The sequence below is a fragment of the Pelophylax lessonae genome (genome assembly GCF_965119305.1).
Source record: "Pelophylax lessonae genome assembly, chromosome: 6".
In the NCBI taxonomy this organism is placed as follows: Eukaryota; Metazoa; Chordata; class Amphibia; order Anura; family Ranidae; genus Pelophylax; species Pelophylax lessonae.
The window spans coordinates 33,315,063-33,340,385 of NC_138773.1; the positions used below are offsets into that span (position 1 = coordinate 33,315,063).

The 25,323-nt window shown below is 46.0% G+C and overlaps 1 protein-coding gene across 1 annotated transcript in view; it reads right to left on the reverse strand.

The window, feature by feature from the left end:
• Positions 1-2,901: 2,901 nt before the first annotated feature.
• Positions 2,902-25,323, reverse strand: part of LOC309558519 (uncharacterized protein) — a gene marked incomplete at its 5' end in the record, with an annotated part of 61,716 nt that continues 39,294 nt past the window's right edge. The window contains 10 exon segments of the mRNA XM_082261599.1: positions 2,902-3,304; positions 4,874-4,924; positions 7,228-7,369; positions 10,690-10,812; positions 11,275-11,540; positions 14,225-14,448; positions 17,212-17,267; positions 20,669-20,713; positions 20,803-20,849; positions 22,184-23,124. Of these exon segments, the coding sequence (XP_082117725.1) occupies positions 3,036-3,304; positions 4,874-4,924; positions 7,228-7,369; positions 10,690-10,812; positions 11,275-11,540; positions 14,225-14,448; positions 17,212-17,267; positions 20,669-20,713; positions 20,803-20,849; positions 22,184-23,124 (2,164 nt within the window). The 3' untranslated portion in view covers positions 2,902-3,035.

Sequence of the window (25,323 nt, forward strand, 5' to 3'; positions counted from 1 at the left end):
GCGCAAAAATCTTTGGCAGTGTTGGTGATTTTTGCGCCCTCCGCTCAGCCTGCGGTCCCCGGCGCCCCCAGGCAGCAGCATGCGGCTCCATCCAGGTCTAAAACATTGAGAGCAGCTGAGCGGCAGACCAGGAGACTGCCTCTCACAGCATCCCCAGCACACCTCCGGTCTTACACACACTGCTGCAGCCTCAGCATTCCTCCGGCTGTACTGATTTGTTTCCCTCTAATAAACGAGCAGCTCCTGGCCTCCTGCACATGATAGAATGATCCTTCCTCGCTTCCATGTCTCTGGTCTCTCACTCCGGGTCAGCAAGGCAGGTAGCTCCCTCATCATTCCTCTTTCCCTGCACCGATTCCCCCTCAGTGCCCTACATCAAGCCCTCTGCAAGTTCAGGCCCCTCTCTCTCTCTGTCACCCCTCTCTCTCTCTGCTACCCCCCCTCCTCTCTCTGTCACCCCTCTCTCTCTCTGTTACCCCCCTCCTCTCTCTGTCACCCCTCTCTCTCTGTCACCCCTCTCTCTCTCTGTTACCCCTCTCTCTCTGTTACCCCCCTCCTCTCTCTGTCACCCCTCTCTCTCTCTGTCACCCCCCTCCTCTCTCTGTCACCCCTCTCTCTCTCTCTGTTACCCCTCTCTCTCTCTCTCTGTTACCCCCCCCCTTACTCTCTCTCTCTGTTACCCCCCCCTTACTCTCTCTGTCACCCCTTTTTCTCTCTCTGTTACCCCCCCTCCTCTCTCTGTCACCCCCTCTCTCTGTTACCCCTCTCTCTCTCTCTGTTACCCCCCTCCTCTCTCTGTCACCCCCTCTCTCTCTGCAACACCCCTCCTCTCTCTCTCACCCCCCTCCTCTCTCTCTCTCTGTCAACCCCCCCCCCTTTCTCTTCCTCTCTCTGTCTCTCACCCCTCTCTTTCTTGTTGTTCACACCTGACACAATGTTTGCCCACTAGAGAGCTCTAAGCTGGGCCAACAAGGGACACCTCAGAAACTTTCAATTCCCTTTTATATATTTTTTTTTAGTTAAATTTTTTACTTTTTCATGGAGGGGGGGGGGGGGGCAATACAGCTCCTCGCCAAGGGCACTGGAGACCCTAGGTATGCCTCTGGAGAGTCTCTCCACATTTCTCTTGAAAGAATAAATAAGATATGCTACATACTCCAATCAAAGATCACTGAATCTAAGGGAATAGCTATCAGATCCATCTTAAAAAGTCAGTGGACTAAAAAGATGGTACCTGAGCCTTGGGAAGCAGATACAAGGTTTTGCCTGTAATGTCCTTTTTAGGCGCTGGACCCTGGGATCCGGACCCTTGGTAATACTAAACCCCAAAGGCCAGTGATTCTCAACTCCTGTCCTCAGGACCCACTAACAGGCTAGGTGTGCAAGATAGCTGAAATACATCACAGGTGATATAACTTGCTGATCAATGATTGCAGTATTCTAGTCTGCATTTCCCCAAGGTAATATTTAAAATCTGGCCTGTTAGTGGGTCCTGAGGACAGGCGTTGAGAACCACTGCCCAAAGGCGATCCATGCAGGGTGCTCTATAGGTCCAAGGCCGTGGCCTCTCTAATACAAGGGGACCAAGTCCTTGAAGGTCGCCAAGACAAAGCTCACCGTAATGGGTGAAGATTGGATTCCTGTTTTAAACAGAATCCTGCGGCAGGACTGGTAAGTCTAATTTAAAATATTTACACATACAGCAAATGTAAATATTTTATGCACTGTTCCCTTTAAGTGCCGGTTCACACTATTACGACTTGTCAGGCGACTTGGTCAGCCTGGCAAGTCGCACACCGTCGCGGTCCATTGAGTAGTACAGGACCGGTTCTAATAGGAGCGACACAAGTCGTTCCGACTTAGAAAAAGGGTCCTGTACTACTTCGGGGCGACCTGGGAGCGACTTGCATAGACATTAATTTTATGAAGTCTGTGCAAGTTGTGCCGAAGTCACGGTGCATGCGACTTCACAGGTCGCCCCCTAAGTCGGAGCGACGTAGTGTGAACCGGCACTTAAAGATGACAGATACCGAGTGCCATGTGGGTCTCTGCATGAGACTGTGGATGTTAAGCTATGCAAAATACATCTTGTTAAAATCTCTAGCCTTTCCTCAGGGATTAAATGTGCCATTTATATCAATTGTGATTATATTAACTTGTGCAGTTGTGGGATTAATGCAAAGTTTGTTTAAACACTATTACTTTGCTTATTGTGTGACACACTGTTTTTTACCCTGGGCTGATCACCTGAAAGGTATCAGCTGTGACGAAAAAGATGCTCTCACCCCATGTTGCTGTTTTCACCTTGGCACATAAGCGCCCGTGTGTTCGTTTCCTCCCTCGATAGCGTGTTAGTGGCGAAGGCCCATTATCTTCGCCTTTTAAAACAGGCGTACGCCACAGGGGTACAATATCATCTATGTGCCCCATTCACACCACAACAATGGAGTTATGTGCGGTGTGATACAGTGCGGAATAATGCAGCATATCTGCATTTTTCTGCAGGACACTAGAGAGCACCATGCTGCTGCGTAGTGACATTATTGAATTGTCACCATGTGACGCTTCAAATATAAAGTTGGTAAAAAAAACAAAAGCAGTGTGACGCGCTGAAGCACGCATTGTACTGCTCCCAAAACTAGCAATGCACTGGCAAATTCTGTCTTTTACCGTGCAGGCTAGTGTTAACATAGCCTTACTTTTTAGGGCCCTGTGCAGCTACCCCCCCCCCCCCCCCATGAGAGAACACAAAATAGCTCAGCGGGAGGGATTCCTCCATCAACTCGTGGTTGCAGGAAAGAAAATCACTTCATCTATGGCCATCTTTAGAAGATATAAGGAAGGTTGTACAATCTCCTTTGAAACTACTGGGGAGTTCTTTCATTGCTTTGGTCTATGTCTGGATGTAGTGAGGTAGCAGTTGCAGACCTGAGTGTGTATGGTGGACACCACCAACTACTGAACCATCACCAAAGAAAAATAATGACCTGCAGTTTCCATTGTTGTATCTACACCATTAAATTCAAATGTTACAATTACATTTTTTCCATGGACTTGTTTAAGTCCCTTACAAGCCAGGGATCGTTTTCCTGGAGAGTTTTGTAAAATTCTTCCTCTGCTCCTTTTGATTTGATCATGTTGAGCAGAATATCATTTCTTTGCATTGTCCTCCTCTGAAGTCTAATTTCTTCCTCCTCGTCTTCGTTAATGACCCCCCGCTGACGTAAAGACAGAAGAATCGGCTCGATGACTCCCAATTTTCTACACAGACCTTCATGATTTCTTTGTATAAAAAGTCTTGCATCTCCAAGGAAAAAAAATTACAAAAGGTGTATATTTCATTGAACTGTGTAACAAAATTTAATAAATGCTTTTTATGTTTGAGTATTGGAGTAAAATCGTTAAAAAAGTTGCAATAGTGTAAACCAGGGGTCAAGCGACGGCCCTCCAGCTGTTGTGGAACTACACATCCCATGAGGCGTTGTAAAACTCTGACATGCCCAGATATGACTAGGCATGATGGGAGTTGTAGTTCCTGAACAACTGGAGGGCCATAGTTTGAAGACCCTTGGTGTAAACGATGTCAACAACTGAATGCATTCATATATGCATCCTTAAACCAAACACATTTTTCAGGGCTTTTTTTCCCTAGAAAATAGGTACAGGAACCCCCTCTACCTTCCCACGTCAGCCTGGTCTCTGACCCCTCTCCACCTCTCACCACTACCCCCTTTAAAATAATAAATCCAGCAGCAACAATAGATTCCCTCACCAGCAACAATAAATCCCTCAGCCGCATCAATAAATCCCCCAGCAGCATTAAAAAACTCCCCTTTAGAAGCATCCAAAAATACCTCAGTAGCAATAACTCTCCCAGAAGCAACAATATGGAATGAGGGGTTGTAGAATAGGGAACGTAGAGTTTGGTATACAGAATGTAGTGGTGCAAAATAGAGAATGTACAGCATGGTATATGGAGTGAGGCAGTGTGGAATAGGGAACGTACAGAATGGCACGTGGAATGGAAAATACAGCATGACATATGAGATGGTGCAGAGCTAGGTGCAAACAGTGCCACTTTCCCTGAGTTGATCGGCACCCCCCAACCGGGACCTGTGCTTGCCGGAGGTTCCGGTACTGTGTGGAAAAAAAAGCCCTGTATTTTGTCCACACTTTGAAAAGTAAACCATTTGGCCCATCAGGTTGCCTGTTCTTAACCTTCACTCCTTTCTATTGCGTCAAAAAACACAGAGAATTGGGCACATGTGAGTGCCCCAAAAGCCCCCTTCCTTCCCCTCCACAACTAAGAACTTCATATCTGAGTGGCCAATTTCCGGGCCTGGGCACTGTCACATGATGGATAGTTGAGCATTTTAGGAAGGTTTGGAAGGTATCTAGGAGCTGCTTATTGTGTCTGTGATACAATAAAGCTCCTATTTTGCATAATATAGACAAGTTTGCTTTAACCTGAAACCTGTGCATAAAAGGTGACCTACACAATGGTATGATCATAATACCACAAAATAGGCCTTAAGCATACAAATGGCAATTTAACACTGTTTAATACAGTAATTGTCAAATAACATTACAGTATTACAAAAAATATCTACATTTATATGGGATATATTTATAAACAGTGAATGTGACATTCAGCAAATATTTACTTTAGGCGATTTTACCTGATGCATGTGTTTTAAATTACAGGGTGTGAATGTCACACTCACCGGTATAAAAATACGCCCTACAGAGTTAACCAACTCTGCCTCTAGGCATTAATGGCCATTGATCAGAAAAGTTGTAGAATGGAAATGATCATACTCTTGTATTGTGGTGAGGCTTCACGAGTGCATGTGCAGGACAAGAAGACACTTACCTGAGTCTGGTGCCCTTATAGGTCTGATCCCTCTGAGATGTTCAAGTTGTTCTTCAAAAAGGAAGAAAATAAGTCAAAACCACTGTCTACATGTTAAAAAGTCACACCAAGCAAATCTGATTATTCAGTGTTTGGGAATTTGTCAGCTCTGGTTATTTATTAAGAACATCAAGCCTAAACCCTAGCCCATCCATTGGTTGCCTAGGTGATGACATATTTTGTAAAAATGCACTTACACTTAGCGAACACATACGGCGGAAGAAAAATTTGACAGGGTCTCTTTACTGGACTTTTATAGGTTTTTATCTTCCCAACTCTTCACAATCACACCTTATTCATGTCTTTAGATTTCGGCAGCTCCTAAATTTGTGAGCAACTATTTTTAAGCATAAAGCACACGAAAAGCAAAATTTGAAGAAAAATATCTAAAGAGCACCTTGAGAATTTATTAAAAATTGCTATTCCTTCCATCCAACCAGATATTAATGCGTTAGTTTGTCAAAACCAATGTCAAATATCGCACTATAATAAAAAATATTACCCAGTATCCGATATTGCCCAGTAACAGAGGTAGGTGGATGTGAGATTGGCCTGCCTGCATATTGGAACAACAGCCACTCTATTGACACAACTGCCCATGAACTGATTGCATATTGGCAGTGTTGTTCATGTTTTACATTTGTAGCACTGCCCCCGTAAGGACTGCTGGATACTGACGTTGCGGGCTCCCAATGGTTATGGTTTTGGTTAAATAAAGTTCCTGGATCCCTCCTTGCTCCTGTTGACTCTTGACAGAAATACACAGTCTAGAGGTGTTGGTTTTTTTGTTGTTTATTGGTAATTGGGATAGGAGAAGGGAATAGTAGGACACTCCAATTGAACTATTCACAACAGTTGAGGACTTCTATCTTCAAATCTCTGCTGATAGATATGGAACAGCCAGGCTGTTAATTCACCCTGACACTGGGATGAATGGGGTTCAGTCTCTTGTTTTCTTTACTCTCTCTCTAACAAGGAGACTTGATGGACAATCACCTATATTCAGGACACTCTCCCTAGCATCCTCCTCCTGCTGACACCCATCCGCTGACTATCCTATGAACAGGGGTGGCCCCCGTCAGGTCAGGCCCTTGACAAGTGTTCCTGTACTCACGATACTGCAGAAACAGGACCTCCAGTGTCTCCCCTCTCAGTCAGCTTCCCTGGACCTCTGGGTTCAGCTCCTATCGACTACTCCTTCGGCCTTCAGAACGTCCTCCTGAGACCGCATGGCACCTCTACAGAAGAGGAGGAGGCAGCCGCCCCCCTCCCTCCGGGACTCCGCTCTCCAACGAAAGACCCCGAGCACATGTGCTCCTGGCTTTTATACAGTATCCCAGCATGCACCGAGGCGACCTGCCCTCCGCCAATCATCAGGACTGTATTAAAAGCCTATGCACCCATTGGTCAGGTTTCCTCCCACTGTCCAATATGCCTCCCTATTGGACCATCGTGAAACACTCTCTAGACTGAATGAATCATATACTGAAATGAGCAGACCTCACTAACACATCCCGCTCTCTGGTAGGCAGAGGACAATATAGATTTACCTGCAGCCCCTCTGGTAAGCAGACAGAGCTCAAAACTATTCTCTCTCACTAGCACCAACCTAGGAGGTGCTAGTGAGAGAGTATACCTAGGAGTCTACCTAGAAGTCAATGCATTGCCCTTTTGCCTTAATGCACTTTTGAAATTAAGTTGAAATGAGTATTAAATTGAAATGAAAGGGCTGCCAATGCACAAAAACAAACATGCCACAACATTTGTAATGCAACATACTATGATGCATTTCAGTGATATGCAATGCATGCGCGCTGACTTGGTGGGCTGGGCTGCTATTCGAAATTAATGGCACTGCTGTTCTGTCCCACTTATATGTATTTTTATTTTGTTTTATTGAACTGCATCGTATTATGATTGTTCTGTAGTATCTTGAGATCATGTGGCAGTTTTGAACCATCACAATTTGTGTACTTATGTGATTTGGTAATTTCCTCTGTTCTCCTCTCCTGTTTAGTGTCATGTTCCCTCAGTCAGTGATGGTACTTGACAGAGAGAGTCCTTAGAAACATCATTGTCTTCCTACACTTCAAAATAATAGAAAAACAACCCGGTAATGCAATTATCTTAAACATAATTTGGATTAAACTTCTGTGTCTTACTGAAGAGTTAAGCTGTCTGTGGATGGTGCCAAGTCAGCAGGTGACCGTACTTTCTGGACCGACTGGGTCTAAGGAGGTATGTCAATGCATGAAGCTGCATTTGAAACAAAACAACCACATGAGCAAAAAGTAATGGGGAATACAAATTCTTACCTTTCTTCAACTGCCTTCTCCAGATAATCTGTCCACTGTTTTTTTCAGCTATGGATAAAACAATGTTGTCTGAGGGTTTATTCATGGTGATCTCAGTGTAGGGATAGACTCTGGAAGGGCAGGTGAACCGGAAGCGCAGAACCTGGAAATTGTAGATATGGTTTTATCCATGCATGTAAGTAAAGATTAACATTCCTGGTATCCACCTATTTACTAACAAGATGGAATATTAGTAAAACAATGTCATATGTTCTTTGGTATTCACATGATAATAATATATATATTATACTGTACATACACTGTATATATTCATTATATATCTACTCATTGACTATGCCAGGCGGGTGGAGATGGGAACTTAAGGCCAGAATCATATAAAAAGCCTGGAAGTGATCCGGTCAGCCTTTAATCTTTATATGACGTTATTCTTTAAATGTCCCATTTGAAATATTTTTTTAACTTGATAAATGTGCAGATTGTGTTCCTCGCTGCAATTTTAACAGAAGGGTTGAGAAAGTCCTTAGTGTGAGTGCCTTTGGATTCCAACCTGGCTGTATTTCTGGGTTGCACTGGAGCCTCCCTGTAAAACTAAAACGAAATACTCCTCACAATATGCAACCATGTAACCCTAACACTAACCCTTCCTGCAACCCAAACACTAACCCTCCCTGCAACCCCAACACTAACCCTCCCTGTAACCCTAACACTACCTCTCCCTGTAACCCTAACACTACCCCTCCCTGCAACCCAAACACTACCCCTCCCTGCAACCCAAACACTAACCCTCCCTGCAACCCCAACACTAACCCTCCCTGCAACCCCAACAATAACCCTCCCTGCAACCCCAACACTACCCCTCCCTGCAACCCCAACACTAACCCTCCCTGTAACCCTAACACTACCCCTCCCTGCAACCCAAACACTAACCCTCCCTGCAACCCCAACACTAACCCTCCCTGCAACCCCAACACTAACCCTCTCTGCAACCCCAACACTAACCCTCCCTGTAACCCTAACACTACCCCTCCCTGTAACCCTAACACTACCCCTCCCTGCAACCCAAACACTAACCCTCCCTGCAACCCAAACACTAACCCTCCCTGCAACCCCAACACTAACCCTCCCTGCAACCTCAACACTAACCCTCCCTGCAACCCCAACACTAACCCTCCCTGCAACCCCAACACTAACCCTCCCTGCAACCCCAACAATAACCCTCCCTGCAACCCCAACACTAACCCTCCCTGCAACCCCAACACTAACCCTCCCTGTAACCCTAACACTACCCCTCCCTGCAACCCAAACACTAACCCTCCCTGCAACCCCAACACTAACCCTCCCTGCAACCCCAACACTAACCCTCTCTGCAACCCCAACACTAACCCTCCCTTTAACCCTAAAACTTCCCCTCCCTGTAACCCTAACACTACCCCTCCCTGCAACCCAAACACTAACCCTCCCTGCAACCCCAACACTAACCCTCCCTGCAACCCCAACACTAACCCTCTCTGCAACCCCAACACTAACCCTCCCTGCAACCCCAACACTAACCCTCCCTGCAACCCCAACACTAACCCTCCCTGCAACCCCAACACTAACCCTCCCTGCAACCCCAACACTAACCCTCCCTGCAACCCCAACACTAACCCTCCCTGCAACCCCAACAATAACCCTCCCTGCAACCCCAACACTAACCCTCCCTGCAACCCCAACACTAACCCTCCCTGTAACCCTAACACTACCCCTCCCTGCAACCCAAACACTAACCCTCCCTGCAACCCCAACACTAACCCTCCCTGCAACCCCAACACTAACCCTCTCTGCAACCCCAACACTAACCCTCCCTTTAACCCTAAAACTTCCCCTCCCTGTAACCCTAACACTACCCCTCCCTGCAACCCAAACACTAACCCTCCCTGCAACCCCAACACTAACCCTCCCTGCAACCCCAACACTAAGCCTCCCCGCAACCCTAACACTAACCCTCCCCGCAACCCCAACACTAACCCCCCCACAACCCCAACACTAACCCGCCCGCATCCCCAACACTAACCCCCCCTGCATCCCCAACACTAACCCTCCCTGCATCCCCAACACTAACCCTCCCCGTAACCCCAACACTAACCCTCCCCGCAACCCCAACACTAACTCTTCCCGCAACCCCAACACTAACCCTCCCTGCATCCCCAACACTAACCCTCCCTGAATCCCCAACACTAACCCTCCCTGCATCCCCAACACTAACCCTCCCTTTAACCCTAACACTAACTTCCTGTAACCCCAACACTAACCCTCCCTTTGGCCCTAACACTAACTCTCCTTGTAATCCTAACCCTCCCTGTAACACTAACCCTACCTGCAACCCCAACACTAACCCTCCCTGCAACCCCAACACTACCCCTCCCTGCAACCCTAACACTAACCCTCCCTGCAACCCCAACACTAACCCTCCCTGCAACCCCAACACTACCCCTCCCCGCAACCCCAACACTAACCCTCCCCGCAACCCCAACACTAACCCTCCCTGCATCCCCAACACTAACCCTCCCCGTAACCCCAACACTAACCCTCCCCGTAACCCCAACACTAACCCTCCCCGCAACCCCAACACTAACCCTCCCCGCATCCCCAACACTAACCCTCCCTTTAACCCTAACACTAACTTACTGTAACCCCAACACTAACCCTCCCTTTGGCCCCAACACTAACTCTCCTTGTAATCCTAACCCTCCCTGTAACACTAACCCTACCTGTAACCCTAACAGTAACCTAATCTGTAACCCTAACCCTCCCTATAACACTAACACAACCTGTAAACCTAACACTAAAACTCCATGTAACCCTAACAATAACCCTCTCTGTAACTATTACTAAACCTTCCTATACCCCTAACACTATGCAACCCTGGAATTAACCCTCCCTGTATCCCTGGAATTAACCCTTCCTGTAACCCTAACACCATCTCTCCCTGTAATCTTGACACTAACCTTCCTTATAACCCTAACACTAACCCTCCCTGTAACCATAACACTCCCTGTAACCCTAACACTAACCATTCCTGTAACACTAACCATATTGGTAACCCTAACACTAACTCTCCCTGGAATTATCACTAAACCTTCCTATACCCTTAACATTTTGCCATCCTGGAATTAACCCTTCCCTGTAACCCTAACTCTCCCTGTAAGCACCCCCCCATGTATTTTTAACATTAACCCCCCTCTTTATAAACAGAACCCCTCTTTTACATACTCCCCCCCCCCCAGTATTGTAGTCCAACGCTTCCTGCACCAAAAGATATTGAATCCAATGTCCCAGTGCTGGATTCACCTGCTATGCTGAAATATGGCGCTAGTGTCACTTTACAGTAAGTGTAGGATGTCAACTGGCACCAGGTTAGACATGTTCTATATTTTACCTTCTCCCTGATAGAAACAAATAATTATTTTGGGAAGTTCATACCTCCGGCTCTATCTCCGCTTCGCTCACTCCTTGTATAACATATTGTCTTTCTATATAAACTGATTCAGCCTGCGGAGCTTTATCAATCCAGCGGAACTCACCACCAATCCTCTCATCGATGATCTAGATGGAGAAAGAAGTCAGGTTTAGGGTGAGGACTACAAGGTATAATTTTCCTATAGGAGAACTCCGGATACAACATTTTTTTGTTACTTTTCTCTAAAACCCAAAATCAGAAAACTACAGGAAGTGGAGGAGACCAGACCAGTCCCCCTGCAGAAGGAGAAAGAGCAGCAGTGAGCGGTCTTTATTACAGGAAGTCTCACACTGGATGACTGCACAGATCTGGAAGAAATACACAAAGCTCACAGAGATTCAGGAAGAATTCACATGATGAATGGATTTGAACAATATATGCTTCTCCTGGAGTTCAGCTTTAAAGGCTTCAGGACAATTGCTCAAAGCCGGGTGAAAGCTTTGCAAATGATTTCTAAAAGTATTCTGTACACACTGTTCTGATGCCACCTGAAGCCCACCTGATTAGGGTCTAATAGGTCTGCTTACAAATATGTACAATGAATTTACCTTTTTTATGTCGGGCTGATTATCGATCATGGTGTAGAGGCGAAGGCAATACTCTCTCTCTGCTTTGCCGTAGATCAGTACAATCCCATTGAAGGCGAATGGCCTGGTTATAAATGTCCAAAATTTCTCCAGCAGAGCACCGAAAACGGAGAAAGTGGGATTTTCCAGCACAATGTATGACGGTTCAATCCTTGTTGGTGATTCCAGGATCATTTTTCCATTTTTGAAGTGGACCAGTTTAATGTACGATTTGTATGTACCATAATCTGTATTAAAAAATTGAGATTTTAGAACTATTTCCTGAACTGTTTGCAAGCAGGGCTTTTTTTTGATGGAGAATAGGTGCACATACACAAACCCCAACCCCACTGGAGTCGGTAAGCAAACAATAGGGCGTTCAGTAGCATACAGGACCAATGCCAGAGGGGTCAGGATCAGTCCCGGAGGGGCCAGTACCAGTGCTAGAGGTGCCCAGTGCCAGTGCTAGAGGTGCCCAGTACCAGTGCTAGAGGGGCCCAGTGCCAGTGCTAGAGGGGCCCAGTACCAGTGCTAGAGGTGCCCAGTACCAGTGCTAGAGGAGTCAGTACCAGTGCTAGAGAGGCCCAGTACCAGTGCTTGAGGTGTCAGTACCAGTGCTAGAGGTGCCCAGTGCCAGTGCTAGAGAGGTCCAGTAGCAGTGCTAGAGGGGCCCAGTACCAGTGCTCGAGATTCCCAGTGCCAGTGCTAGAGGTGTCCAGTACCAGTGCTGGAGGTGCCCAGTGCTAGAGGTGTCCAGTATCAGTGCTAAAGGTGTCCAGTATCAGTGCTAGAGGTGTCCAGTACCTGTGCTAGAGGTGCCCAGTACCAGTGCTAGAGGTGCCCAGTACCAGTGCTATCAGACATCTTTGCCCAGCTGTTTAACAATTATATCACCTAAGGCAGTTTTAGGTTGAACAACGAATACAGACTGAAATGCTGCAGCTTTCAGAAATTTACTTTAACCCCCTCTGGACCGGAAGGTTTTCCCCCCTCAATGACCAGGCCATTTTTTGCAATTTGGCATGGCGTGACTTTAACTGGTAATTGCGCAGTCATACAATGCTGTCCTTTTTCTCCCACAAATAGAGCTTTCTTTTGGTGGTATTTGATCACCTCTGTGGTTTTTGATTTTTACGATATAAACGAAAAAAGACCAAAAACATTTAAAAAAAGGACATTTTCTACTTTTTCTTATAAGAAATATCCAATAAACTCAATTTTTGTCATACATTTAGGCAAAAATGTATTTAGCTACATGTCTTTTATTAAAAAAAAATCTCAATAAACGTATATTTATTGGTTTGCGCAACAGTTATCACAGATTTTACTTTCTGACTGCCTATCTCATTTCTTGAAGTGCTAAAATGGCAGGGCAGTTCACCCCCCTTCCTCCAAAATTACCACTTTTTGGAAAGTAGACACCCGAAGGAATTTCCTGAGAGGCATGTTGAGCTCATTGAATATTTAATTTTTTGTCACAGGTGTTTGAAAAATGACAAAAAATATATATATTTTTTTTACACAAAGTTTTAATTGAAATGATATATTCCTTACGCATGGCATGGGTATATGTGAAATTACACCCCCCTTATACCCCCTTATATCATTTACCTCTATCAGAGTGCCCCCTTACATCAACTGCCCCAATCAGACTGTCCCCTTACATCAATTGCTCCAATCAGAGTGGTCCCTTACATCAATTGCCTCCATCAGAGTATTCCCTTACATCAGTTGTCCCCATCAGAGTGCCTGTTTACATCAACTGCCCCAATCAGAGTGCCCCCTTACATTAATTGCCTCCATCAGAGTGCCCCCTTATATCAACTGCCTCCATCATAGTGCCCTCTTGTATCAATTGTCCCCATCATAGTGCCCCCTTATATCACTTACCTTAATCAGAGTCCCCCTGTACATCAACTGCCCCAAATATTGCCCCCTTACATCAATTGCCTCCATCATAGTGCCCCCTTATATCAACTTCCTCCATCATAGTGCCCTCTTAGATCAATTGTCCTCATCATAGTGCTCCCTTATATCAACTGCCTCCATCATAGTGCCCTCTTATATCAATTGTCCCCATCATAGTGCCCCCTTATGTCAACTGCCTCCATCATAGTGCCCCCTTATATCACTTGCCTTAATCAGAGTCCCCCTTTACATCAACTACCTCCATCATAGTGCCCTCTTATATCAATTGTCCCCATCATAGTGCTCCCTTATATCACTTGCCTTAATCAGAGTCTCCCCTTACACCAATTGCCTCCATCAGAGTGCCCCCTTATAACAACTGCCCCAAATATTCCCCCCTTACATCAACTGCCTGAATTATAGTGCCCCCTTATATCAACTGCCTTCATCATAGTCCCCTCTTATATCAATTGTCCTCATCATAGTCCCCCTTTTATCACTTGCCTTAATCAGAGTCCCCCCTTACATCAACTGCCTCCATCATAGTGCCCTCTTATATCAATTGTCCCTATCATAGTGCCCCCTTATATCACTTGCCTTAATCAGAGTCCCCCTTACATCAACTGCCTCCATCAGAGTGACCTCTTATATCAATGGTCCCCATCAGACTGGCTCATCGATTAATAGATGATCTCTCAGAATCCTAGGGGCAAACGCAAGCAACTTCCTCCAGGGTGGATCACATTTCAGAGGGCAGTAAAACAACACCGCCTCATGAATGCCTTTTTTTTTTTGTCAAAGTTTGTGGCATGTGTATGACCCTCTCTGGCTGCCTTGTTAGGATTTTAATGAGAAGTCAGGAAGGGCGATAAAAAATGTGGCCAAACCACCTCTTTTTACTACGAGGCCTTACATATCTGTCCCTGACCCGATGATAATAAGTATATGTACTTTCCACCTCCTAATGCCCTGCTGATCATCATGATACCCTTTGGGGAGGGAACCCATGCAGACATTGACTTACCTTTGGAAGACAGACAGTGAGGTAGGTACACAGCGGACACTTGAGAAGACCCGTGTGTTTTAATGTTGAAGAGTGGACTTATGATTTGATATCCGTTGTTCAGAATGTCCGTCATGTGATTACTCCAGGACTCTAGCTGGTACTCTACACGCATCTTATAACTCGCCTGGAACTGAAGTTTTGTCTCTGAGCAGCGGAAAAGGCCGTTGCTTCTCAAATCTAACCTGAGAAAACAGAAATATTCAAATATAAAACACTCCACATGTTGCAGGATGCAGATTATCTCTGGCTGTACTGGGAGAATGTCTGTGAAGGTTCTCATCTGTAATGAGAAGAAAATGACCCCACACCACCAGGAGACGTGAATGAAGCAAGGTTCTTTATTGGTGCATATGCAAGTACAGGGTACAGCAGAATGGAATTGGTCGACGCGTTTCACACGGGCTCAGCGTGCTTGTTCACTACAAGGTATGCATCAGGAAACCATCATTTAAATTAGGGATCGACCGATTATCGGCAAAGCCAATATATAGAGGGCCGATATGCACTTTTCCCGATATATGGGAATCGGCCCCGGAGGTTACCGATATTACCGATATTTAGGGAAAGTGCTTGAACCGGAGTGACGCCTGCAGCTAGAGGCATCACACCGGTACCGGCGTCCATAGCTGACGGTCGGCTGTCTTGTAATGACAACCAATGTGGCTGAGAAGCCGCTCGGCTGTCATTACAAGGAGCGGGAGGGAACATCCCCCCCTCCCACCGCCTTCTGCGACTCGCCCTTCCCACCAGGAGACCCGGGCAACCAGCCTGCGCGGCCACTGAAGACCCGATCAAAGCCCCATTCGGCTCTGATCGGGTCTTCATGCAAAAACCCGGAAGTGATGTCATGAGTGACATCACTTCAGGGTACTGTCTGGCGCCAGATTAAAAAAAATGACAGCATTCAAAACGCCAAAAAAATGCTTTTATGTGCAGAGGAGGGGTTTGCGGTCTTTTAGACCCCCAGATCCCTCCACAAGAGTACCTGTCAAAAAAAAAAATAATTAAATGTACAAAAATATTGGCGCATATCGGCCGATACCGATATGCATTGGCCAAAATATCGGAATCGGCAAAACTGATATCGGTCAATCACTAATTTAAATACACATCCCAAAGGGGCTCCCGCCCATATTCAATTGGCAACCTGATTGCCTCCGTACTGCCACATGTAAATCTGCATAATAAAAACAACAGCAGCACAATGTGTGTATACACTTAATCTATTCTTATAAAAAAAAAAAAAAAGGGAGAGATAAAAATGTATCCCTTTAGACAAGAAAAAAAGATTACATAAGGAGAAGAAAAATATAAAAATAAAACAAAAAGAACCAAACAAAGGAAAAAACATACAAGTTACTTCTTTAAGCAAGTAGCGGGGAAGTAGAGTCTCCACAATTCGCACTAATATTCAAAAAATCCCAAAAGAGAGTGTATAGGTGATATTATATATCAACTTGCCATCAAAAGACAAGGGAAAACTTTCAGATACATGGATCCTGAAGAAGCCCCAATGTCCAAATTGGGCCCAATTAGCCATTTTCCCTCCCTGATGTCATGTGACTCATTACAAGGTCTCAGGTGTGAATTGGGAGCAGGTGTGTTAAATTTGGTGTTATCGCTCTCTCTCATACTGGTCACTGGAAGTTCAACATGGCACCTCAAAGAACTCTATGAGGATCTGAAAAAAAAGAATTGTTGCTCTACATAAAGATGGCCTAGGCTATAAGAAGATTGCCAAGACCCTGAAACTGAGCTGCAGCACAGTGGCCAAGACCATACAGCGGTTTAACAGTATAGGTTCCACTCAGAACAGGCCTTGTCATAGTTGACCAAAGAAGTTGAGTGCACGTGCTCAGCGTCATATCCAGAGGTTGTCTTTGGGAAATAGACGTATGAGTGCTGCCAGCATTGCTGCAGAGGTTGAAGGGGTGGGGGGTCAACCTGTCAACCTGTCAGTGCTCAGACCATACGCCACACACTGCATCAAATTGGTCTGCATGGCTGTTGTCCCAGAAGGAAGCGTCTTCTAAAGATGATGCACAAGAAATCCTGCAAACAGTTTGCTAAAGACAAGCAAACTAAGGACATGGATTACTGGAACCATGTCCTGTGGTCTGATGAGACCAAGATAAACTTACCGGTATTTGGTTCAGATGGTGTCAAGTGTGTGTGCTGCCGGCACTGGGGAGCTACAGTTCACTGAGGGAACCATGAATGCCAACATGTACTGTGACATACTGAAGCAGAGCATGATCCCCTCCCTTCAGAGACTGGGCGCAGGGCAGTATTCCAACATGATAACGTCCCCAAATCACAACTTCAAGATGACCACTCAGTCTACAGAGGTTTCCTTCCAGAGCTGCCCCTACATTAGTAGATTATCAAACAAATCCTTTTCCTAGAGTTGGGCTTTAAATAGGATGCCTGTGTGCTCATGCCCATGCATGCACATACGTCCACACATTGTGCTGAATAAATGCTGTATTTTTCAGCACAGCACCACACCAGACATCGCATCAGTAGTGTGATGTGAACAGAGCACACAGAAAACAATTGTTTACTATGTCCCCTATCAGTAACCTGCATTTATCCAGTGTGAAAAAACACAGGTCAACACACGAGTGTGAATGAGCCCTGAGGCTTGCTCTAAGTCTAACCCCATAGAGCTCATCTGAAACACTAAGGTTTCTGTCTGCATTTTGAACTGCACTGGCCACAGCAGGCTGTGTAGTCTGATACCATGCTGGACACACACAGAGGCAACAATTGCAGACTGGTATGGATGCTGAAAACGGGTTTCACGCAACTTAAATCACTTTTAAATAAACCTGGACCAAGGAGGCACGGAATCATCATCGATCACTTGTAAATGGATCACGGATCGCCTATGTAGAAAACAAGTGGTTTACCAGCACACTGCATAGTATTATTACTATTCTTACCTGTATGTCTTTCCATGAATGGATGGAGCCACTGTTATACTTTCACCCTTTGCATCCTGGAACCAAACCAGAAGACAAACTATCATGATGACGTGACAAACACTTGCTAAGACAAGCTAACTATTCTAACTAAACTGATTTAGGTTAGTTTCGGTCTTAATGGTTTTGGGTTAGTTTTATTTTAATTTTTTTTATTTTTTTATTGTTCAGTATATGTACAGTAAGTATATATGACAGTATATTCTATTTCCAACATGTATTTTGTTTACTTTCACCATTACCCCTTTGGCTGCCAAAGCCATTTTTGCAAGTGTAGCACCCTCCTAGGTAGGTGCTGGTGAGAGAGTATAGTTTTTGGCTCTGTCTGCCTGTCAGTCAGAGGAGCAGCAGGGAAATCTATAATGCTCTCTGCTTATTAGCGAGCAGGATCTGTCAGTGAGGTCTGCTCAGTGTGCTCAGTGTACGATTCATTCAGTCTAGTGTTTCACACTGGTCCAATAGGGAGGCATGTTGGACAGTGGGAGGAAACCTGACAAATGTATGCATAGGCTTTGGTACATTGGAAGGGGCAGGTCGCCTCGGTGCATTCTGGGATACTGTATAAAAGCCAGGAGCACATGTGCTGCAAAGTCTTTGGCTGGAGAGCATAGTCCCAGTGGGAGGGTGGCGGCTGCCTCCTCCTCTGTAGCAGTGGCAGGTGGCCTCAGGAGGTCGTCCTGAGGGCCAGAGGAACGGAACTGAACCCAGAGGTCCAGGAGAGCTGACTGAGGGGGAGACACTGGAGACCCTAGAAAACCAGTATTATGAGTACAGGGAAATTTTAGCCCCTAAGGGGTTAATATAGCGCTTGCTTTTAAACAGTCAGGGGGTGAGCAATTCCTTGTTCACACACCTGAATAGTGAACAATAAATGAGGGAAATTTTATTTCCTATAGGTGATAGCAAATAAGGATAAAGTGCATAGTGCTAGATATTGGTGCATGAATATATAAATATATAAAATATATAAAAAAAAATATAAAAAATATATTTAAAAATGATCAAAATATTCAAAATGTTAAACAAGTCTTAAATTGAAGTTCCTTTTTAGTGATCTTGTGCAAAAAAGTGTCCTAATAAGATTTCTCCAATATTCAAAGTGCTGGTATAAATCGGCATAACTTGTAGCATAAGGGGTGCACACTCACCGGATTTGGTGGGTCTTGAGTGCCATATAGCAACAAGACCTTGCGAGCTTGTGGCTTCCCAAGCCTGTAGGTGACTGCTGGTCTCTGTAGTTCACTATGGTCCTTGGCTCCTGTATTGGAAACTGATCCTCCAGGTCCAATTCAAGGGGGGACAAAAACAGTGCTCCAATAGTGCAGTACTGTTTAAAAAATGGTGTTTTATTAAGATTTACCGAAAAAATGATAAACAGAGTATAAAACAAGTAGAAAGAGGTGGAACGCACGCCGCACGCTTCCGGGTAGCCTGGTGGGACGCAAACCGGCAGTCGCCGTTCTCCATTCCCAGGCAGTTACCCACAGCGGACGTGCACTTGTTTTTACTTGTTTTATACTCGGCAAATCTTAATAAAACACAATTTTTTAAACGGTACTGCACTATTGGAGCACTTTTTTTGTCCCCCCTTGAATTGGACCTGGAGGATTGGTTTCCAATACAGGAGCCAAGGACCATAGTGAACTACAGAGACCAGCAGTCACCTACAGGCTTGGGAAGCCACAAGCTCGCAAGGTCTTGTTGCTATATGGCACTCAAGACCCACCAAATCCGGTGAGTGTGAACCCCTTATGCTACAAGTTATGCCGATTATACCAGCACTTTGAATATTGGAGAAATCTTATTAGGACACTTTTTTGCACAAGATCACAAAGGAACTTCAATTTGGGACTTGTTTAACATTTTGAATATTTTGATCATTTTTAAATATATTTTTTATATTTTTTTTATATATTTTATATATTTATATATTCATGCACCGATATCTAGCACTATGCAATTTATCCTTATTTGCTATCATCTATAGGAAATAAAATTTCCCTCATTTATTGTTCACTATTCAGGTGTGTGAACAAGGAATTGCTCACCCCTGACTCTTTAAAAGCAAGCGCTATATTAACCCCTTAGGGGCTAAAATTTCCATACACTTTAAACTATAGCAGCTGCTAATTAACATTCACTATTTATTAACACATATCACTAGACACACAATATTTATTTAATATATTTATTTATTGATATAGTCACTTTATAAATTAGGCTTTCTCCAGAGGCGCGAGGGTATATACTTATATAGTATATATAATTTACTCCTTATTATGAGCACAGGGGCTCGTGTCGAGGGGCCTGACCTGAGGGGGGCCACCCCAAGAGTAGGATAGTCAGTGGACGGGTGTTGGCAGTCAAGAAAGAGGATACTGAGGAGAGTGTCCTGAAGATAACCTTAGTTCATCAAATCATCTTAAGAAAGAGACTTAAATCTAAATTCATCTCAGTGGCAAGGTGCATCAACAGTCGGGCTGTACCAAGGCATAGAAGTCCTCCAGTACTGTGCATTTTTAATTCAGAGTATCCCGCTATTCCCTTCTCCCAACCCTAATTTGTAATAAAACCCAAAAACAACTACATACCCCTGGACTGATTATTGCATGAGCCAAAGAGGAAAAGTGAGAGATTGTGCATGTCAAGGTTGCTAATGGAAACTCGGGGGACCCGTAAGTGTGAAATCTGGCAGTCCTCAAGGGGGCAGTGCTACACAATTTTTGCCAGAGGCTCTAATAGGCTTCAAAAAAGGGTGGGCTCGGTTCGCAGACCACTGCGCCCCGAGCCCACCCAGTTGTGTGACAATAGCGAATGAATGTTCACTATTGTCACACTAATTCTTCTCCTGCCAATCAGGAAGCAGGTCCTGAGACCCGTTTCCCGATTGGCTGAAAGGAGAAACCATGCCATTCGCTGAGGAGGGGGAGGGAGGAGACGCAGGAGACTGATGGGGAAGCCGCTGCTGCTGCTGACTGCCGACTGCCCTCCACATGTCCAGGGTGAGAGGGGGAATGAGCCGGCGACCGGGGGGGGGGGGGGTAATGGTGTGCGGGCTGGTGTGGTGCGGGGGGAGGGGGGTTATGGTGTGGTCCGTCTAAAGCCCCCCCCCCACAGGTAGGATAGTGAAGCCTCAGAACATAACAGGGGGGATTTTGTTGGGGGGTTCAGAACTCTGGAGGTCCGTGGAAGCTATACAGCCACTGGATTGCTTTCATTGCATTCTACCGCCTCTTTACTGCCTGCTCCAACTATATATGTTAGAACAAGCAGTAATTGCTGCTGCGGTGTGTGTACACCCCCGACTGCTTCCTCTGCAGCTAAAGGAGGTAGCATTTTTCTGGCGTTTTACCGCCCCCCAGCATCACATATGAACGAGCCCTAACTCAACCCAAAAGACTGAATTACAGATACTTACTTTAATAGCGCTTAAAGTCTCAGAATCACTACTGCTAACCACCTCCTGCGAAAAATGGAAAGATCAGCCAGTTTTACGCTTTCTTTGGTAAGTTAACATCTTTTATATTCTTTTTAAATCAAGACTTCACTTACCATTTTGTTAAGAAATGAAGATTGGAGTTTTCTGAAATGTTCTATTACTAAAACGAAATGACATATTGTTATGGTAAGTTGGAAAAATATCTCCAATATGTTTATGTTTTATAATGATTTTCATGTCTCTGGAAATCAGTTATTGAGCAGAGGTCGCATAGAAATATGAAAGAGCAGCACATGGTTGAACTTCAAGATCAACGGTTATGGTGTTGGTGGCCAGCCCTCCCATACCATAGCAACTCATTAAAGTGGAGTTCCACCCTAAATTTATACTTACCTCCATCTTCTCGCTCCGGGTCACCTGAAAAACAAATGGATAATCGCAATTTTTTTTTTTTTTTACTTACCTCGTATACAAGAAAATACACTTACCTTACTTCCTTCTTCCTCCCCACGGCGATTCGTAACTTCCTGGCTTTGCAATGATTCCTGGGAGCTGAACGTCATCGCTCCCAGGAATCAATGCACCGGCCCCGACGTCAGTTCCGGGGCGCGCGTGTCATTTCCTTCCAAACAGCTTCTGGGCATGCCCAGAAGCTGTGGAGAGATGACACGTGTGCACCGGAAGTGACGGCGGGGCCGGTGCAGTGCATCGTGGGACGGAAGAGGACGCAGAAGAGGATCGCGCTGGCTTCAAGCTGCCCACACCTGAGATGGCAGCGCTGGACAATACTTTTCAAGATAAGTATTTCTCCTAAAAGGTAAGTGCAACCCGGGACAGATCAGAGGCTAGCCATTGTGGGATGTACTAGCCCTGACTGTCCCGGGGGTATTTTTATTAAAAAAAGTATTCCCAGGGTGGAACTCCGTTTAAGCTAATCCAGAGCAAACCAGGCCCCTTACATGTGTCACCCTGGAGAAACCCAGACAGCGCCCTGGTTGAGAAACATTGGTCTAAAGCACATGTGTCAAACGCCAGGCCAGGCCAGGCCATTCCATGTAGCCCTCACACTTCAATGCAGCTGTAGCATCCCCCTTGTTTCCACCCCCACCTTGTCTCAGCAGTCGACAGAAGGGCGGAGGACAGAACTCTTCCGCCAGATCCTGCAGCTGACTCCAGCCCTCCTATGGTTCTCCTCCAGACCCTGCATTTTCTGCTTCCCAGCTCCGCACCCAGCTTCTTCCCGGCAGCAGCACAAGATAAGGTGGTAGGGGGGTGTTGTGATGAAAAGGAGGGTGGGGGGGGGCTCTTGACATCCGATGTTGGGGGAGGGGTAGGGTGTTCTGGACATCTAGACTTAATGCTCATGTGGCCCACGATGAGATTGAGTTTGATACCCCTAGTCTAAAGTTTCACTTTTGGATGTACTGCTCATTTAACCTTTTTTGATTCTATTTTGAATAAAAACAATTGTATGTTTTGAGTGTCAGATTTTACCTGTATAACTTTGAGACACAGCTTCATTTAATTTAAATGAAATACGGTCCACGTCCAGATAGGATACATCGGGTAGAGGTGCTTCGAATTTCTTTCTGTGCTCATCACCCTCTTGATCCTCATCATCACATATGTCCCCTGTGTTTGATTCCTCTAAGACGGTGAGTGGATCAGTCTTCTTACACAGGTCCTCAATGTGACGAATCTTCCTGGACAGCTCTTCCCTCTCTACCTGCATCTCCCGGATCAAAGCCAACACTGACAATGAAGCCTCCTCTTCCTGCCTGATGATCTCATTTAAGAATGTCTCCTTTAGCTCTTCCAGCCGTGTTCTGATGTCTCTGAATAGAGCGGTGACTCTTTTTGCTTTATTAGATGCCGTTATATTTATTGTTTTCCCGTTTCTGTTCAGTCTCCGGACCCTTTCCTCAGTCTCTGCTGCCCTTGTCTTCAGTTTCTGCAGAACATTTCTTAGGTTCTTCTCAAATGCTTCATCCATCTTCTCCACCTGGTGTTCCTGATGTCCTCCATCCAGCCAGCAAGACTTACAGATACAGGCGGCATGTTCAGCACAGTAATAGTGCAAGACCTTCCCATGGATGGGGCATTTCTGTCTTTCGGGGGACATGGAGGAGGTAGATAACTTATGTTTTGGGTCCTTGCTATGAAATATTCCCTTGGAGTCCTCCTGCCTGTGTTGAGTAGACTTGAAAACTTCCACTATGTTACATAGAAGAATATTCCTCTGCAAGTTAGGACGAATACTGAATCTATATCGGCACTCTGGACAACAGTAATCTCCAAAGCCCTCCTGTGCATCCAGCACACAATCAATACAGTCCAAGCAGTAGTTATGTCCACAGTTTAGTGTCACCGGATCTGTAAAAATGCTCAAACAGATGGAACATGTCACCCCGTCTTTCAAAACACCAGATGTCATTCTGGAAGATAACAAGAAGAGAATATTAGACACAATCAGAACTTTTCTGGCAGTATGGCCACATTTGGGGTAGCTTTACCAACACGTGCAGCAGATTCAGGTAGTTACTGATTGTGCCACTTAAAGTGCTGCTATTGATGCACCAAATTCAAAAATAATTACCTCCAGTTCTTAGATAATGAAATTGGAGGTAATTAAGACCAACTCTAAGTTTTTAGACAGAGACAGGCACAGTGCCTGCCTCTGTACTGTTTTTCAAGTACTTTCTAGCAAGTACATAAGGGAGCACTACTGATTTGTAGTCTGACTTCAGGAGACTGAAACCAACAAGTTCACTTTAACTACTTGATGTCCGCGCTATAGCCGAATATAGCCTGAAGCCTGAATTGCCGGGAGGGCTTACAACAGTGGCGGCTGGTGTGTTGAGGGCACAGGGGCGCCACCCCCCTATCCATGCGTCCGGCCCCCTAATCTGCATGCAGGGCGCCGGACGCATGGAGTGCAATGGGTTTTTTTTTTTCAATCACCTGATTAGAACCAGAGGCTCTAATAAGGCGATGGAAAGGGGGGTCCTGGGGGGCAGAGCAGTGCGTCCCGAGCCCACCCATTGTGTGACAATAGCGAATTGGGGGTTGTGGCACACTGCATTGAAAGGGGCACGCACGCTGAACTCTGCTTTGATGGGGGCACGGCACAGTTGCATTGAAGGGGGCACGCACGCTGAACTCTGCATTGTGGGGGCACAGCACAGTGTTCCAGTTGCATTGAAGGGGGCACGCACGCTGAACTCTGCATTGTGGGGGCACAGCACGGCACAGTTGCACTGAAGGGGGCACCCACGCTGAACTCTGCATTGTGGGGGCACAGCACAGTGTTCCAGTTGCATTGAAGGGGGCACGCACGCTGAACTCTGCATTGTGGGGCACAGCACGGCACAGTTGCATTGAAGGGGGCGCGCACGCTGAACTCTGCATTGTGGGGGCACAGCACGGCACAGTTGCATTGAAGGGGGCACGCACGCTGAATTCTGCATTGTGGGGGCACAGCACAGTGTTCCAGTGGCATTGAAGGGGGCACGCACGCTGAACTCTGCATTGTGGGGGCACAGCATGGCACAGTTGCATTGAAGGGGGCACACATGCTGAACTCTGCATTGTGGGGGCACAGCACAGTGTTCCAGTTGCATTGAAGGGGGCAGGCACGCTGAACTCTGCATTGTGTGGGCACAGCACAGTGTTTATTGCATTGAAGGGGGCACAGCAGAGTGTTCATTGCATTGAAGGGGGCACAGCACAGTGTTCATTGCATTGAAGGGGGCACAGCACAGTGTTCATTGCATTGAAGGGGGCACGCAAGCTGAACTCTGCATTGAAGGGGGCACGGCACAGTGTTCATTGCATTGAAGGGGGCACAGCACAGTGTTCATTGCATTGAAGGGGGCACAGCACAGTGTTCATTGCATTGAAGGGGGCACAGCACAGTGTTCATTGCATTGAAGGGGGCACAGCACAGTGTTCATTGCATTGAAGGGGGCACACACGCTGATCTCTGCATTGACGGGGGCATGTACGCTGGTCACTACATTGAAGGGGGCATGTACGCTGGTCTCTGCATTGAAGGGGGCATGTACGCTGGTCTCTGCATTGAAAGGGGGCATGTATGCTGATCTCTGCATTGAAGGGGGCATGTACGCTGGTCTCTGCATTGAAAGGGGACATGTACGCTGGTCTCTGCATTGAAGGGGGCATGTACACTGGTCTCTGCATTGAAGGGGGCATGTACGCTGGTCTCTGCATTGAAAGGGGGCATGTATGCTGGTCACTGCATTGAAAGGGGGCAAGTACGCTGGTCACTGCATCGAAAGGGGGCATGTACGCTGGTCTCTGCATTGAAAGGGGGCATATACCATCTCCTGTACCATGACCTGTTCCATGCCTATACCATATCTGTGCCATGCCTATACCATCACCTGTGCCATGACCCGTGCCATGCCCTTACCATGACCTGTGCCATGCCTATACCATCTCCTGTACCATGACCTGTGCCATGCCTGTACCATGACCTCAAAGTCACGAAATTTTTTACCGTGTTTTTTGACATGAAGCAATACCTATTACATTTTTCTTTTTGCGCCCCCCCCCCCCAAAAAAAAATTTTGAGCACCAGCCGCCACTGGCGTACAATGATGTCCTCTTGGCAA